The sequence below is a fragment of the Ictalurus punctatus genome, chromosome 14, assembly GCF_001660625.3.
Source record: "Ictalurus punctatus breed USDA103 chromosome 14, Coco_2.0, whole genome shotgun sequence".
NCBI classification, from domain to species: Eukaryota; Metazoa; Chordata; class Actinopteri; order Siluriformes; family Ictaluridae; genus Ictalurus; species Ictalurus punctatus.
In genome coordinates, this window is record NC_030429.2 from 28562591 (window position 1) to 28579499 (window position 16909).

At 41.3% G+C, this 16909-nt stretch overlaps 1 long non-coding RNA gene and 1 gene segment (V, D, J or C); one reads left to right on the forward strand and one right to left on the reverse strand.

The window, feature by feature from the left end:
* Positions 1-8116: 8116 nt before the first annotated feature.
* On the reverse strand, positions 8117-10499 carry LOC128634989 (immunoglobulin kappa variable 3-11-like). The segment is given in 2 exon segments: positions 8117-10256; positions 10363-10499. Coding segments are annotated over 2 exon segments (405 nt in total).
* A 147-nt stretch (positions 10500-10646) lies between these two features.
* On the forward strand, positions 10647-12043 carry LOC128634997 (uncharacterized). The gene is made up of 2 exons (XR_008397904.1): positions 10647-10683; positions 11568-12043. It is a non-coding gene; the product is annotated as an uncharacterized LOC128634997 (long non-coding RNA).
* Positions 12044-16909: the final 4866 nt, after the last annotated feature.

Consider the following 16909-nt stretch of genomic DNA (forward strand, 5'->3'; position numbering starts at 1 on the left):
TTTGTAGATGTCAAAATTTAAATAAACTTTATTGAAACAATAACGTGAGATGATCTGCAGAAGGTCTGAATTTTACACACACACACATGTCTTTATATACCTCTCTGAAACAGTAAAATTATCCCTGGGTGGGGCATTCACCTTTTCTTTCTAGAAACAAACCAGTCTCCATTGCCTTAACTAATTATTCATATCCATATGATACCTTATATAAGCGGCGCATGTGCTGTCAGTTGTATTTTCTTTAAAAGTTTTACCAGACCAGGGTTTTTTACTTTGTCCCATAATTCACCCTATAGTCTCATCTTGGTACTCTTCCTCCTGGAAGTCTTATCTTTTCTTTTGACACTGATTTGCAAGCTTAGAGAGCTTTGTTTGAAAACCCAGTTCTGGTATGTGTCTGTGTGTTTATTGCCATAGAGTGAAGCTGATTTAGACAAACACAAGGTTCTAAATGCACACACTTAGAATGTTAGAGTGTTTTATAGTTTTAGATTATGCCTGCTGTGCAGAGGTACGGACTGACACAGAAAACAATTAGGCCTAAAGAATTAGACACAGAATTCATCTAACTCGGTACACTTAGATTATAACTTGATCAACAAGTCTACTATGAATTTAGATAATGCTTCCCACAAATAATTCTAACTGTTGGCTATACACACCAGATTATACCCTATGAACATATCTAAACATTAGTAAACTTTGTAGTTACGCACGTTGATTGCACTTTATCTATACTATATATTTCCCTCCTCTGGGATTTACTAAGTCCCACCTGCCTCAAGAGAGTAATCTCACAATCCAGTCCCTTCTTTAAAACTAACTAGTGATCAATGAATGATCACATCAGCCATCTACCAAAGACCAAAACCACTTGCTCTGGAGACCAGAAACAAACATCTCCTCTCCCATTGGCTAGAAAGGAGTAAAAGATTCTGTCTCCCTTTCCCTATCCATAAAAATCAAGCATAGTGTTCGTAAGCATGAGCATTCATTTGGTTCAGCACTTGAGGTTGTCCAGGAAGGGACGTCTGCTTGGGCCTCTTTCTCCTTCAGCAGGTGTATTAGGCTCATCAGAATTGCTCTCAGCAACAGGAGCCCTTCTTTCCTCCTGCTCTGTTGGTACGACCTCTGACTGACCTTCTTCTTTGCTATCTCCTGAGACTGCCATTGGTTCTCCCTTACCTTCATTTCAGACCCTCTCTCGCGTGTTGACTTGTTCTTTCTTCTGAGATGTCAGCCACTGGATCGTCCCCTCTGATCATCTGATCCTCGTTTCTCCTAGGACTTAATCTAGGTGCTCACTTTGTATGGCCATTCCCTTCTGGGCTCGAACACACCTAGGTACAGTGCGGGAAAAAAGTATTTGATCCCCTGCTGATTTTGGATGTTTGCCCACTGACAAAGAAATGATCAGTCTATAATTTTAATGGTAGATTTATTTGAACAGTGAGAGACAGAATAACAACAAGAAAATCCAGAAAAACGCATGTCAAAAATGTTCTGCAGCGGCGCCCCCTCTCTCAGTCATATATAAGAGAAAGTCTTTTTTGTAGTTTGCCAGCCATAGTACAGGTGCAGAGCATAAGTCCATTCAATGTCAGGTTTTTCCTTAGAACACACGACTCTCAGGATTTTGTCATGAAAGAGAAATCAGTGATCCACTGAAGACCATAGTTGATAACATCCAGGAAGCTTAAGATTTGTTGTGTGTTATGGGGCGGAGGATGACCCCAATCATGTGCTGTTGGCCTTGAGAGCATGCGAGGGAGTCTCTGACCACAGAGGAGTAGACCACAAGGGAGTCCGCAGCCCCTGAGGCAGATGCACCCAGGCATATTACTGATCTTGGAATGTTCAGGCGAGTAATGGCCTTGAGCTCTCACATGCAGGCACGGTGGAAAAAGAGCTGAACACAGGTCAACGACAGAAAAATAATAATTATCACGTGGAATGGAAAAGGTTACAGTAGGGACATCAGGCAGTAATGCAGTTACTGGGATGACTAGTTCGTTGATTTTGCAAATTTTGTGTAAAATGCCATCCTGTTCCAGCCTTAAACATCGGTTACTGGGTGTATTATATAGCAGAACTGTTGGCACAATCACAGCTTGCTGTAATATTGCTAGAATAATAAGGACAGAGGGTATTGTTTTACAGAAAACAGGATGACTATACTTCACTTTAGCTTGATAACGGTGTACATGTTACCTGTCCTGATTCGACCTTATGTAGCCCATAATGTTCCAGGTATGTTAGCGAGTTCAGGATGAGGAGTGCCACCATCACTGTCTGATTTAAAAACTGGAGACAGACAACTGGGAACACACAACTGCAAAACCCATCATTAAATGTTCAATTTATGCATCAGATCAAGCCCTAGTCAATTATAATTAATAAATATATTTTTAATTATGCTAGGTGATAGGCTAATTATAATAATGAAGTATCATAATAACAATGATAGGCACAGCAGCTCCTCCAGAGCAGTAATAGTGATCTTTATAACAATAATAATTTGGTAAGTGAGCAGACACATGAACAAATAAGCAAATAATGATATATACATACACATATACACATACATACATACATACATACATACATACATACATAAACACATACATACATTTAAGGGATGTACATGGCATCAATCTGTATTTATTTTAAGTTGGAAATGGTTTCCAGTTTTCCTCGAATTGCGGCATACAGCTTTTATTTTTGCCATGGGTATGTATTCTATTATTAGATTAGTGTCACAGATATCCCAGAAGGGACTCTGGACTACAGTTCCCAGCAGCCACTGCACCACACAGCATCTTCATCACATGACGACCTGCACCTGGTTATCATTCACTTAACGAGCACCTATGTGTATACAGCCACAGTTTGTGCTGCACTCCTAGTCTTGTGTTGGTCTTTCATTACTGTTGGTTCGGTCTTTGTGTTCATAGTCTTTGTTAATGTTTGATTCTTGCTCTAGTGTTTTGTTGTCTGTTCATAGTTCTTGTTTTGGTACACATTAAAACTGAAAATCTGCTCTTGCATCCATCTCTGCCTCCAAACCTTGACGGAATGCAAGACCTTAACATGGATGAGGCAGTTTTTTTTTTAAAGTTCAAGAGGACCTGTATGAAAGACAACAGCTGAGGGGGGAGGATTCTCCCTCGTTCAAGCCAACTGGGAGGGGCTCGACATAATGTACTCCATCATGGGGTATACCAAGGAGGAACCTTCCAACCAGGCTGGAACCATCTCCCACCCTCCACTGTTCAGTTTCCCGGTTCAGCTGAAGACATTGGTTTTCCTCCCGGTATGGCTTTTTTTTGCCTACTCCACCTCGGACGTCACCTCGCCAGGCTCCACTTCGGACATTGCTCTGCCCTCCTACTACACTGGGGACATCGCTCAACCTCTCTGCTCGACTGAGGACGTCGCTCAGCCCCCATGTGCCGCTGAGGACGTCGCTCCCCCCCATGCTCCGCTGAGGATGTTCCACTGCCCCATGCTCTGCTGAAGATGTCGCTCCATTTCTTTGCTTCGCGCCATATGTCACTCCCCCTTCCTGCTCCACGGAGGATGTTGCTCACCCCTCATACTTCACAGAGAACCTCGCTCCTCCCTCTGGCCTCGCGGAGAACCTCGCTCCTCCCTCTGGCCTCGCGGAGAACCTCGCTCCTCCCTCTGGCCTCGTGGAGAACCTCGCTCCCCTCTCTGGCCTCGCAGAAAGCGTTGCTTCCACCTCTAGCTCCGTGGTTAACATCACTCCCCCTTGGGGTCTGCCTTGGGCTTTGTTCTCCTCGCTGGCTTCGGGGTGGCTATTGCTCCATGCCCAACCAGGGTGGGGATATTGTGTAATATCTCTGTGGTACAGAAGAGACCGTCCCACATCCGTTCCCCAGAGAACACGTTAAGTGTTCTCTTTGTGGTTTTGTGAGAGATTACATTCAAGGGAACTTTGGAACACTTGGGGACCTCTGGTCTGGGTATCCGGTGCCCCTTTGCGGACTTGGTACGTGGGTCAAGAGCCACAGGCTAAGGGAGGGGGGGGGGGTTCTGTCATGGATTTCCCGGAAGGGACCCCAGACTACAGCTCCCAGCAGCCACTGCACCACATAGCATCACATGACCATCAGCACCTGATTCTCATTCACTTAACGAGCACCTATGTGTACATATCCACAGTTTGCATTTCACTCCTGGTCTTGTGTTTATCTTTTGTTGCTATTGGTTCTGTTTTTGTGTTCATGGTCTTTGTTAATGTTTGATTCTTGCCTTAGTGTTTTGCTGCATGTTCATAGTTCTTGTTTTGTTTTGGTATTCATTAAAATTTTTAGAACAATTGCTTTCTTAGTAATGGTTAAAAAAAATCAACAAACTGTCCTTGAATTTGGTTGGAGTATTGATCAGTATAAATAGGAAGGGAGTTTGGGAACCATTTTGTAGAATGTTGTTTTTGTTTTTATGTTTAGGGAAGGCAGTTTTGTTTGTGGAGTTAGTGTTGGGTTTAGTTTGATGTTTTGGCTTTGCTAACCACTGGAGAAATGGCTTTGTGTTTTTGGGGTTTACACTCTCAGCTGTAAGGCAGCAACACTACATACTGCACCATCATGCTGCCACACACCAAAAAAAGGTTTATACCCAAGTATCACTCTTGCCTCTGTGGATAATCTCCCCTGCATACTGTAGATTTGTAGCCTGCAGCATAGCTGGACCTTTAACACAGTGTAAATATCCTACCTCACTCCCTTCCCTTTGGGGGCCATCTTTTACTATCAAAGAGGGCAGAGACTGCTGAGTTGCTGAGATTGCTGAGAAACAAGCAGAAAGGGTCATATTTGATGAGATGTGTGTAAGCGATGCATGTATGAGAAGGACACAACAGAAAGGAAGAGTGACCTAGAAAGCCCTAATCTACTTTAACTATAAAATATAAATTAATTAAAAGTTTCCCAGCGTCTGTGTGCAGGGTTCAGACAAATCTTTTTACACACTGCCTTTTATTTCATTTATTTCACATACAGTATCTCCATAATGTTTGGGACAAAGGCATAATTTATTTTTATTTGTCTCTGTACACAGTTTTAAATTTGTACTCAAACACTTCACATGTGGTTAAACTGCATTATTAAAATTCTCAGATTTGAATAAAGGATATTTTTATACATTTTAGTTTTACCATGTAGGAATTACAGCACTTTTAATACTTAACCCCCCATTTCAAGGCACCATGATTGGTGATCCAAGGCGCCACAGTGATTGGACAGCACAGGTGTTTGTGATTACTCATGTAACAGGGGAGAACTCAGAGAGGCGGATGCAGAACGTCTTCATTGAAGACAACACAGGGAACAGGATCAATGAAAAGAACTTAAGGGACAAACATTAGGAGAAGACACATTAGAAACCAGGATTATCAGAACTTAATAAACTAGAAAGTAAACACTAAGAAAAATGCTAAATAATCAAAAACATGGTGCAAATAACACAAGCAGAACCAACACAAGAAAACCAGAAACTCAAACATAACCTGACATGAGTGAGAACTCCAGGAACTAAGGAAGAACCACAGGGAACTTAAATAAAGCACTAACCAACCAGGGAAATAAAAACCACATGAGTAAACAGAGGAAGAAGTTCTACAAGGACAGTCAGGGTGGCACATGGTGGAATAGCCCTGGGGGTCGTGACAACTCAGGTGTGTTTAATTGTTTCAGTAATGTAGGTATACACACTACTCTCAGCTTTCAGCATCTGGTCTTGATTCAAGGCTTTTGGTCACCCTTGGCATCTGCTTCTGCTGTTTGTCAACATGAGGACCAGATTTGTACCAGTGAAAGTCAAGAAAACTATTATAAGGCTGAGAATCGAGAAAAAAGCAGCCAGACACATCGGCCAAAGCTTAGGCTTATCAAATCAACTGTTCGGAAGATTATTAAGAAGAAAGGGAGAACTGGTGAGCTTCGTAACCATAAAGTGAATGTTAGGCCAAGGAAGACCTCCACTACTGATGACAGAAGAATTCTCACCATAATGAAGAAAAAACCTCATACACCGTCGGACAGATCAGAAACACTCTTCAGGAGGCAGATGTGGAATTATCAACGACTTTCTGTCCCCAGAAGACATGAACAGAAATACAGAGGCTTCACTGCAAAATGCAAACCTCTAATTTACCACAAAAACAGGATGGCCAGGATACAGTTTCATAAAAAGTACTGAAAAGAGTTCACATTGTAGTGTTTTAAAGAAATGTTAGTGTGATGTGGATGTGCTTTTCAACATGTTATGGTCTGAAATTGCAGATGTGATCTTAAACAAACACACGTGACATCATGTGAATAATATGTGATAAACTAAACATAATCTGATCATTTATATCTGGATTTCTGTTCATCTCCATTATTTATAACGATACTCTAGGTGTTATCAAATAAAAACAATACAAACCTGAGAGTTAATGATTATGCAGCTGGAATAAAAGGACATTTTGATCACAGATAAAGAGGATTATTGTGTAATATTAGCTGCTGTGAGATCAGAGAGGTGTAGAACTTTCTCTTTTCTAAGCTTTGTGTTGCAACGTGAACATCAGTGACATTTTCAGGCGATACAGTTTTGCTCCTGTTAATGTGAAAATCTCTATAATCACTACCTCATTTTATTTACAGTGTGTCTGAGTCATAATATATGCACTTCACTCACTACTGCATCAAGCGTACAATCACATCCACTACTGTACCGAGAATGATTGAACATCTCCCAGATATGTGGACTCTGATTGGTTCACCCTCTGACCCACAGAACTCCATCAAGTGACTGAATGTTTAGAGTTAACGTTCCACTGCGTGCTAGATAATGTAGCTCCATTCACAACTAAACTCTTTGTAGTTCAGCAGATAAACTAGGAACCACATACATGAAATGTCTCAGTCAGTATTTAGGCCTCATCACAGTACTGAGACAGCTCTGTTCTACACCCACTGCTTTTCCCTGTACATGCTACCTCTGGGTAAAATGATCCATTAACATGCTGTTAGCTTCCACTGCTAGGCTGATGATACACAGCTGTATGATTCAGCAAAGCCAGCTCAATAACATAAACTTACTGTAAATTCACCTTCATCAAATTTATCCTGCAGTGGACGTGTGTGTGTGTGTGTGTGTGTGTGTGTGTGTGTGTGTGTGTGTGATTGTGATTGTGTCTGTGTGTGTGTGTGTGTGTGTGTGTGATTGTGCTGTATCACATCGTCCCCCTCAGCACCTGCAGTAGGTCCCAGCTGCAGCAGTCACACTCACACAGGTTTTTGTACGACGCTCTAACACTGTGTGAACACATTGCTACCACTGATAGAATGTAAACTCTGACAGTAATAATCTCCAGCATCTTCAGTCTGGACTCCACTGATGGTCAGAGTGAAATCAGATCCAGATCCACTGCCACTGAAACGAGCTGGAATACCTGACTCTAACTTCTTCACATATCTTATCAGGAGTTTAGGAGCTTCTCCAGCTTTCTGCTGATACCAGAATATTCCTTCATCTCCATCACTCCAGCGGTAAACAGCAGAGCTGGTTTTACAGCTGATGGTGAGTGTCTCTCCTGGAGAAACAGGTTTCACTGCAGGACTCTGAGTCACAGTCACCTGACCTCTGGATCCTGAAAAAAAGAAGAAGAAGAAATCCGTTCCCTACATTAATAATGATGTTGAGTGTGAAGTTCATCTAGTCGGCCTACTTCACATGGATTTGTCAGCTGAACAGGAGAAGATAAAACACTGTGTTACCTCGAGCGCAGAGGGCCAGTGTGCAGATGAAGACGCTGATCAAACTCATGGTTGCTGTGGGTGAAGTCGCTGAGCAGCAGCTCTCAGTCATGAAGTGTTAAAGTCACAGGGCTATAAACACTCGCAGAGCGCTGAAGCATGAGCTGCTAATGCAAAGTGGAACCTCTCTCTATGGAAACGTGTGTGTGTGTGTGTGTGTGTGTGTGTGTGTGTGTGTGTGTGTGTGTGTGTGTGTGTGTGTGTGTGTGTGTGTGTGTGTGGTCACTGTAGTGTAACAGAGGGTTTTGTACCGTGACTGTATCACTGTAGAACCAAAGCCTGCTGTGCCCAATGCTCCGAGACTCAAAGGACAAAAGCAGTGTATTATTATCTAGAACAGATTCCATCTCTGCTGTGAATTGAGCTCCACTGAATTCTGACGTGAGTGGGCCAGTGGAATGAAAGTCCTCCACCAAGTTAATGACCTGCTTTTGATTTGTTAGTGGGGTCGTCCTGGTCCTCCACTCTTCACCTTCAGAGCAGATACTGGCAGGAACCTCTTGGACTGCTAACGTCTAACATGGCCGACTGTACATGTGCAATCTTCTCAGAGCCACGTGCTTCAGGAAGGATGCTGATGTTAGCAGAATCTTCTGCGGAGTCCTGAAAATAAACTCCAGAATTCAGTCAGAATATAGGAACAAAACCTTTCAGAAATGAACAATCACAACAACAGCACAATATTCCTTACCTCCTCGCTGATGTCCGTATAATTGTCATGGATTACTGCACTTTTATATACAGATGATGCTGTCAGGTTTATAGATCTTATTGATTTCAGTCACACATGTACAAATGTACAAACACATGGAATGAGATTTTAGTGAAACCAGCTGTTTCATGTCTTCAATTAAAGACATTTTAAACGTGAAGAAAATAATTAACGAGCGCAAGTCAACACAAATCTGTAAATGAATATAAATATGACTCGTCACTCAATTAAGAAGAAACGGCAGTGTGTAAAAGAAGGACGCCCGGGTCTGTGCAAACATTCACACACAACTTTACTAAAGGATTGATAAATGAGGCCCAGTGTGTGTGTCCTCGTCTTTTATTAAAGATTTAAACAATTCTGATTCATTTACCAGATCCAGATGTGCTACATTATTTCAGCATTTAACACACGGGACTATAAAGCAACTTCTGACAAATAAAACCTTTATGTTTCAAACCAGTAAAGTCATAGATTGTTTAGATAGAGACAGGAAGTTACCCACAGCCTTGTAGAACATCCAAGCACTTCTCCCATCAGCCCCTTTCCTACAGTCTGAACCTCCTGAAGATACAGACCTAGATCTCTAGTCTACAGGTTAGAACAGAACTCTTTTCCAGGTGATGAAGATTATGGAGCAGATCGGCTACTTTGCAGACTCTCTGCAGTGTACAGCTGGATTTATGGATCTGCAATGACGTAAGCTTTTCATTATTTTCTTCCTAAGTAGATTGATCTTTTATCAGCCAGGTGCTCTGACTGGAGCTGATCGTCTGCTCTTTTAGCTCAGAATATAATCAGGGGAAAGGAAGCAAGAGCTTTCTAGGCACAGATGTTTTAAACGACACCATAAATACAGTCATTACATCATCACGTAGACCTGCGTCAAACTGCCTTCACATTTATCTTCAGTCAAATGAAGCTTTATGTTCTATTGTGGTGATTTTTCCTTCAGCAGGAACTCGGGTCATGTGTGTTTCAGGTGTTCAATTCAATTCAGTTTTATTTCTATGGTGTAGAAAAGGAGACTGTTTGGTGGTTAAACTTTACAGATGATGAGAAAATGAATATTGAAATAGAGAATAATATAGAAATGAATGTTGAGTCTTATTGAAAGATCCTGCACTACATTGTGTGTTACAGTAGTGTGGAGTAGACACTGCTCCTCTTAGCAGAAGGTGGAAATCATCATATACCATTACACACATCAGCTGATTTTTCATCACAGAAGGAACAGCTGATGAAGAGTTTTCTGCTTTTCAGGAATGATTATGTTTTAAACATCAGCACGTTTGATGATGTTCAGTGGAGTGCAGCTTTAGCAGCTCTGCAGCTGTTCTCAGATCAGTGTGTGTTTCTGAGTCAGAGCACTTCCTCTACAGCTGAGGGAGGTTTTTGTACGGCGCTATAACACTGTGTGTACGGGACATATTCCAGCTGACAGTAATAATCTCCTGCATCTTCAGACTGAACTCCAGAGATTTTTAGATTATATTGGGAACCAGATCCACTGCCACTGAAACGATCTGGAATCCCAGACTGACGGTTAGATGCATAATAGATCAGGAGTTTAGGAGCTTCTCCAGATTTCTGCAGGTACCAGTGGAGGTAATTGCTAACACCCTGACTGGATGTACAGGTGAGAGTAACAGATTGTCCTGGAGAAACAGACTGAGATCCTGGAGACTGAGTCAGGACGATTTCCCCAAAGGACTCTAAAGAAAAGGATGCAGAGTTAAAATAATGTAAACAAATGTAGTAATGAGTGTGAGAGTGATGTGATGATGTGTATGAATAATAAAAGTAAAGAGAGAGTCTCACGGTGAGCGAGGAGTCCCAGTGTCCCCAGCAGTAGAATCAGTACCATCATCATTGTGCTGCGTGTCAGTGGCTCTGAAAGGACTGAACACACTCTGATCAGCACTACAGCTCTTAAAGTGTGTGCAGCACTGACACAGCACACATATGCAAACACCACAACTGTGTGTGTGTGTGTGTGTGTGTGTGTGTGTGTGTGTGTGTGTGTGTGTGTGTGTGTGTGTGTGTGTGGTCACTGTAGTGTAACAGAGGTTTTAGTACGACGGCTTCATTAGAATGTATCACTGTGGTACACTTTCGGTGGAGGAACCAAACTCATCGTCAGTAAGTCTCTCTTCTTTATTTAAAATGGAATAAATTCATGGATTTATTTTTATTATTAATTTGATTATTGAACAAACTTTAGAAAAGTTGAAAATTAATCATTTTAAATGTTTGTTATGAAGGTTAGTGTGTAAAAAATCAGTATCTTAAATACATTTATTTGTTTGTGTTGATTGTAATGATTATATTTCATCGTTAAAAGTGAGAGAATAAATCCAGATGTTTGTGCTGTTTAAATTTACCTTGAGTTCAGCGTCTAGTGATTCATTTTCATTGAGTATCAACACCAGAATAAATCTGATCAAAGTTCTGCTCGGTCCACGATGTAAAGAGTAACTAGTAAATGTTCTCCTGCTGCTGGAACACGTTTGTGCTGCTGCAGAGTTTCCGGTTTTGTCTCTGTTGGAGTTCAGAACATTTACAGAATACACTCACTGAGTGTTTCAGTGTTGGAATACAGTGTGACTACTGGATGCAGTTACAGTACTGAATAGAACTGGGTGAACACTACATCAGAAAGAAGATGGATTATGGTGTGGAGTTAAAGCTGATGGCTTCCACATGTTCTCTTTGTTTGTTAGTGGACTTTAAACCAAATGGACTGATGTTTCTCCAGACAAATTCCTCGTATGTGTGAGCACGCTCGGCAATAAAGCCGATTCTGATTCTGAAACTGCTCCCGAATTGAAGCCCCCCATGTGTCTCTGTTCATTTAGAGTTGGGTTCTGTTTTTATGTCTATGGGTAGAGTTTATAGATGCTGCTGAAGGTCATCGAAGTTTCCAGATGTTTCTACTGAACTGCAGTAATGTGAATCAGCAGTGATGAGTAAATGTTGTGTAAGCGTGTGTAAATGTGTGTTTATTGTGTGTTTGTGGTCTCCAGCCGGTCCCACGGTGAAGCCCTCCGTGTCTCTGCTCCCTCCCTCCTCTCTGCAGCTGTCTGAGGGATCGGCCTCGCTGCTCTGCCTGCTGTCTGCCTATTCTCCACAGGGGGCGCTGGTGAGCTGGACAGTGGACGGCTCAGAGGTGAAGGACGGGGTTCTGACCAGCGCTGAAGAACAGAAGAAGGATGGGTACACACGCAGCAGCACCCTGACCCTCAGCAAAGAAGTCTGGGAAAAGGGGGAGGAGTTTATCTGTAAGGTCTCCCATGACAACGTCGATCATCCGGTCACGTTCAGAAAGAGCCAGTGTGAAGTCTAACAGCTCCAAGATAGAATTGAACACTGAGCTGCTTACACATCCATCTACAATAGAGTTTCAATTCTACACAATGCTGACATTTCTGTCTTTACTCTCTTCACTGTCCTGTTGCTCTTCCTGTAGTTTTGCTCTGCTGAAATAAAGCTTCATTTTGGACATTGTGTGTTCTTTTATTAGAGTTAATAGTCATTATCAGTGTGATGAGAGAGTGTGTTTAGCTGTAGATTCAGTGCTGTGTGTTGTGCTTCAGTGAGTTTGGCTGAAGGAAGTTGAACATCTGGTGAAAGTGCTGCTCTATTCTGGGAGAAAGAGGATCACTCGGCCGTCTTCATGTAAATCTCTCTCTCACTTCACTGATCTCTCAGTTTTACTGGTTAAAACTGTCTCTGTGTGTTTAGCTGGGTGTGGAGCAGGAAGCTGCTTTCATGTCTTTCTTTAGTGCAGGATTTATGGTTGAGGTAACTGACACTGCACACTTATTTTATATTAATAGTACGGAAGAGTCGTCATCTCCTTCATCTGTTCCTACTTGGTGTCAGAACTGGACACTGAATTTAAACTGAAAATGATCTTCTGTGTTTTTCTGACTAAGAATTATAATTTTTTTCTCCCATTTAACTTAAGTGTAGTATTTAACAATTTAGCCAAACATAAGGATAAATATCGGTTTGATCAGATCCAGATTTAAATTGTATTAAATTATATTAAACTGATTATACCTAATTTGTCATTTCTCATGTATGTTCACATTCACATTGATTATTATAAAGATCCACAAAACACTGAACACTTTCACTGTCTCTAAACACATCAATGCACTTCACATGACTTTATTATCATATTAATGATTATAATATAATTAAATCCAGTGAGTAATAGACATCAACACTGTGTTGAAGGTCACATGTGTAAATCCACTGTATTGTACATTCCCAGGTTATATGGGGTGAACTCTGCTGCTCTTAACTATTATAACACTATAACTGAAGGTGTGTAACATATAAACTCATGTGTAACACTGGGGACTGCGTGGGTCCTGATCAGTAACGCAGTGTGTGGAACTAGCACCAGAAAACACGGTTCTGACAAAGGTGTCACAAATACCGGGATGTTCTGGAAAGGTCCTTTTGGAGCTGACTTTTAACCCAGGACATCTAATGAACATCCAGGTTAGATCATGTGACCATATGTCAGTTTTGTGTTACCATGACATCATTTCCAAAATGGTGGTCTGCCTGGTTGGCACATGTTGCAGTGTCAGCAATTTTTAAATGGCTTGTTTTTGTTACTAGAGGTATGTTTCAACCCATTTAACAAATGCAATGTTTTAATAACATGTCCTATATTACATTTATCCTGTTTTGTTCACATTTCTTGAACCAATTTATATAAAACAAGTTACGAAACTATCGTAGTGACTTGTGTGTCGCATCGGGCTGTTAACCTTAAAAAAGAATCTGTCACGTGCACTTTGTCACATTAAGAAAAATGGCAATGAGCTACTTAATTAATTTAGCTGATTCAGTTATTTTGAAGTGATATATTTTCTGCAGTTCATTTCAAAACATCTTTAAACAAATGCAAACATGAAAATAATATCAAATTAATTAAATTGTTAAAGAAATGTATTATGAAACTATTTTGCATATCTTTAACTGACACAAACAAAAAAGAGTTTAATATCGTACGTTGGTCCTATTTTGAGGTCATTTCATCTTGAATGTCACACCTCCAGACAATTTTCACACACCACCTTTCAGAAAGCTTGACTGTAGAAATGTTTGAGTTACGGAAGGAACAATCTAATTTGTACAGTGTGCAGAAATCTGAAGCTCAAAGAACAGTTAACACCACTGTTAAATTGGAAATACTGATTGGCCTCTATCTGCGCATGGGTCTGCAACAAATGCCGGTAAATCGTTCATACTGGAAAATGACACAAGGTGTCCCATGGTCACTGACAACATGTCTCGCCACGGTTTTCAGACCCTGCTAGCATCTCTACATTTCACTGACAACACTTATTGTCAAACAGGCAAGTGTTGGATCCATCCATGGCTTGATATGTTCACGAACAATGCCTGTGTAACTGGTTGTAGTCTGCGTTGTGTGTTTTATTTTATCCAAAAAAAGGTGGACGGCATCTGGGTCAACTCTTCATTTATTCTCTGATGACACAAACAAGCAGTCTCCCTGAGTGAATCGCCCTTAAACTGTGCTCTATAAAATACACATGATGTGGCCACATGTTGAAACAAAATACAAAAAAAAACACTCAAAAAGGAGGGTAAAACAACAAAAATAATCACACAAATAAATAAAATAACACTATACACACAAATTAAAATGGGTATATGTATATAAATGATGATTTAAATAAAGATGAAACAAGATTACTGAGAACTCAAAATTAAACCTACCTCTCCCATTCAATCATAATGCGAAAGGGAAGAGGAGGAGCCAAAACAGGAAATTACACAGACCAATGACATCATGACAATTTAAAGGGAAAGTACTCACACAAGTAGACAGCTACATCAGGTATACACTTCCTTTTGTGTAATTCTAAACATTAAATTTATGGAATATTCTCCATACTCGTTACACCTGGATATCACCCCAGAAGAGAGTGTTTTTGTTTTTTTTGTTTGTTTTTGTTTTGCATAATTGTTAAAAAATCTTGGTTGTGGGAAAGGCACAATATAAACTAAACGTATTACAATGTCATGTCAGCGCCAGATTCTGCTCTGTACTTTTCCTCTATACCATTACCAAACACAGGACAGCCTAAACATGGCTGCTATGGACTACAAATCCCAACTAACACGGACTACACATCCCAACTAATAACACGGACTACACATCCCACCTAATAACACGGACTACACGTCCCACCTAATAACACGGACTACACATCCCAACTAATAACACGGACTACACATACCAACTAATAACACGGACTACACGTCCCAACTAATAACACGGACTACACGTCCCAACTAACACGGACTACACATCCCAACTAATAACACGGACTACACGTCCCAACTAACACGGACTACACATCCCACCTAATAACAAGGACTACACATCCCACCTAATAACACGGACTACACGTCCCAACTAATAACACGGACTACACATCCCAACTAATAACACGGACTACACATCCCAACTAATAACACGGACTACACGTCCCAACTAATAACACGGACTACACGTCCCACCTAATAACACGGACTACACATCACAACTAACACGGACTACACGTTCCACCTAATAACACGGACTACATGTCCCAACTAATAACACAGACTACACGTCCCAACTAACACGGACTACATGGCCCAGAAGAGCACAACTCTATTGATGAGCAATCCTATGTGATTCTGTGGTCTATCAAGGTGGCACTGGGGAAAGAACACCACTTGGCATAGGAGGTGACATTGTGGTTGAGCTGTGTGAAACACCCCCATCAAAACAAAACTACAAAGTATTTGCAGGCAATTTTTCTTCCTCTCCAGCACTGGATCTCAAGCTTCTTCAGCGACAGATCTACTTTGTAGGAACACTCCGTTGCAATCACTTAGCTGGTTGTCAGATTGAAGATGAGAAAAGTCTTGCCAAGTAAGACAGAGGATCTGTTGATGCCATGGTGGAGAAGGAGTAAAGCGTGATCATTGTCAGGAGGTACGACAATAAATCTGTTACCCTGATCTCATCCTACTGTGCAGTTCAGCCTCAAGACAAAGTTCAACGCTGGAGCAAATCTGACAAAGCATTTGTGGAGGTCAACAGGCCACACATTGTGAAGGAATACAACAAATTCGTGGGGGGAATAGACTTCCTTGATGCATGTTTTGCAAGGTACAAATACCATATAAGATAACATAAGTGGTACCTCTACTTGTTCTGGCAAACCATCATGTTGGGCCTTGTTAATGCGTGGTTTATCTACCACCATGAATGTCAATGACTTGGTGTCCAAAAGCCATTGAAACAAAGGAGCTTCCAGGCAGAGGTTGCCACTAGCCTGATTCTTTTAAGTTCACAGAGAGGTCGCTCAACAGTTCACGACACATGTTCACAATCACCACCACCACCCAAGAGAGTTCATTTTGGAGTACCAGGTGATGTTCGCACCAACCAGGTTGCACACTGGCCTGCGAAATGTGACACACGTGGCCGTTGCAAAGTCTGCAAAGTAACCAAAAAAATAGTTGTTGTTAAACCTAATGGTCACAGTTATGTAGTTTTAAAATATGTTCCTAAAACTGTATTATTTTTTAAATAACTGCATTATTTCTGAACAATTCATTCACATGAACTTGTGATGGATGGTCCACATCATCAAAAAAAACTTTACTTTTCAAACAATATACACTCACCGTCCACTTTAATAAATGTGCACCTGCTCATTTATGCAGTTATCTAATCAGCCAATCATGTGGCAGCAGCAGCACAATGCATAAAATCATACAGATACAGGTCAAGAGCATCAATTACTCCACAAGGAGTAAGCCACTGTCACGATCTCCCCTGTAGACAGCGCTGCAGCCTGAAGTCGGCTCGGGGAGCCGGAGTGCGCACGCTCTGATCACTGTGACAGTGTTTACTGTGGACACGTTTGTTTTGTTTCTGTTCTGTCTCCTCCCTGTTTTATCATTGGTTGTTGTTCGAGGGTGTGTCTACATTGGTTTCAACCATCAGCACTGATTATGTTTGCGATATATACCCCTCGTCTCCCAGTACACGGCACGGAGTATTATAGTAGATAGTTACCTTGAAAGTGAGATTGTTTAGTTTAAAACATAGATTAGTTTCCATGATATCGCGCTGCTGTTTCCCACCTCTCATTTTCTTGTTAGTGACTCGATTTTGATTCCTGCCTAGCCCAGTTCATGCCTGTTTGCCGATCGCCCGACCCATTGCCTGCTTTCGACCACGCCTCTGTTTGACGTTTTGGATTTGTCTGCCTGCCTTTAATAAAATGTCTTTACCTGCACTTGCTTCTGCCTCAAT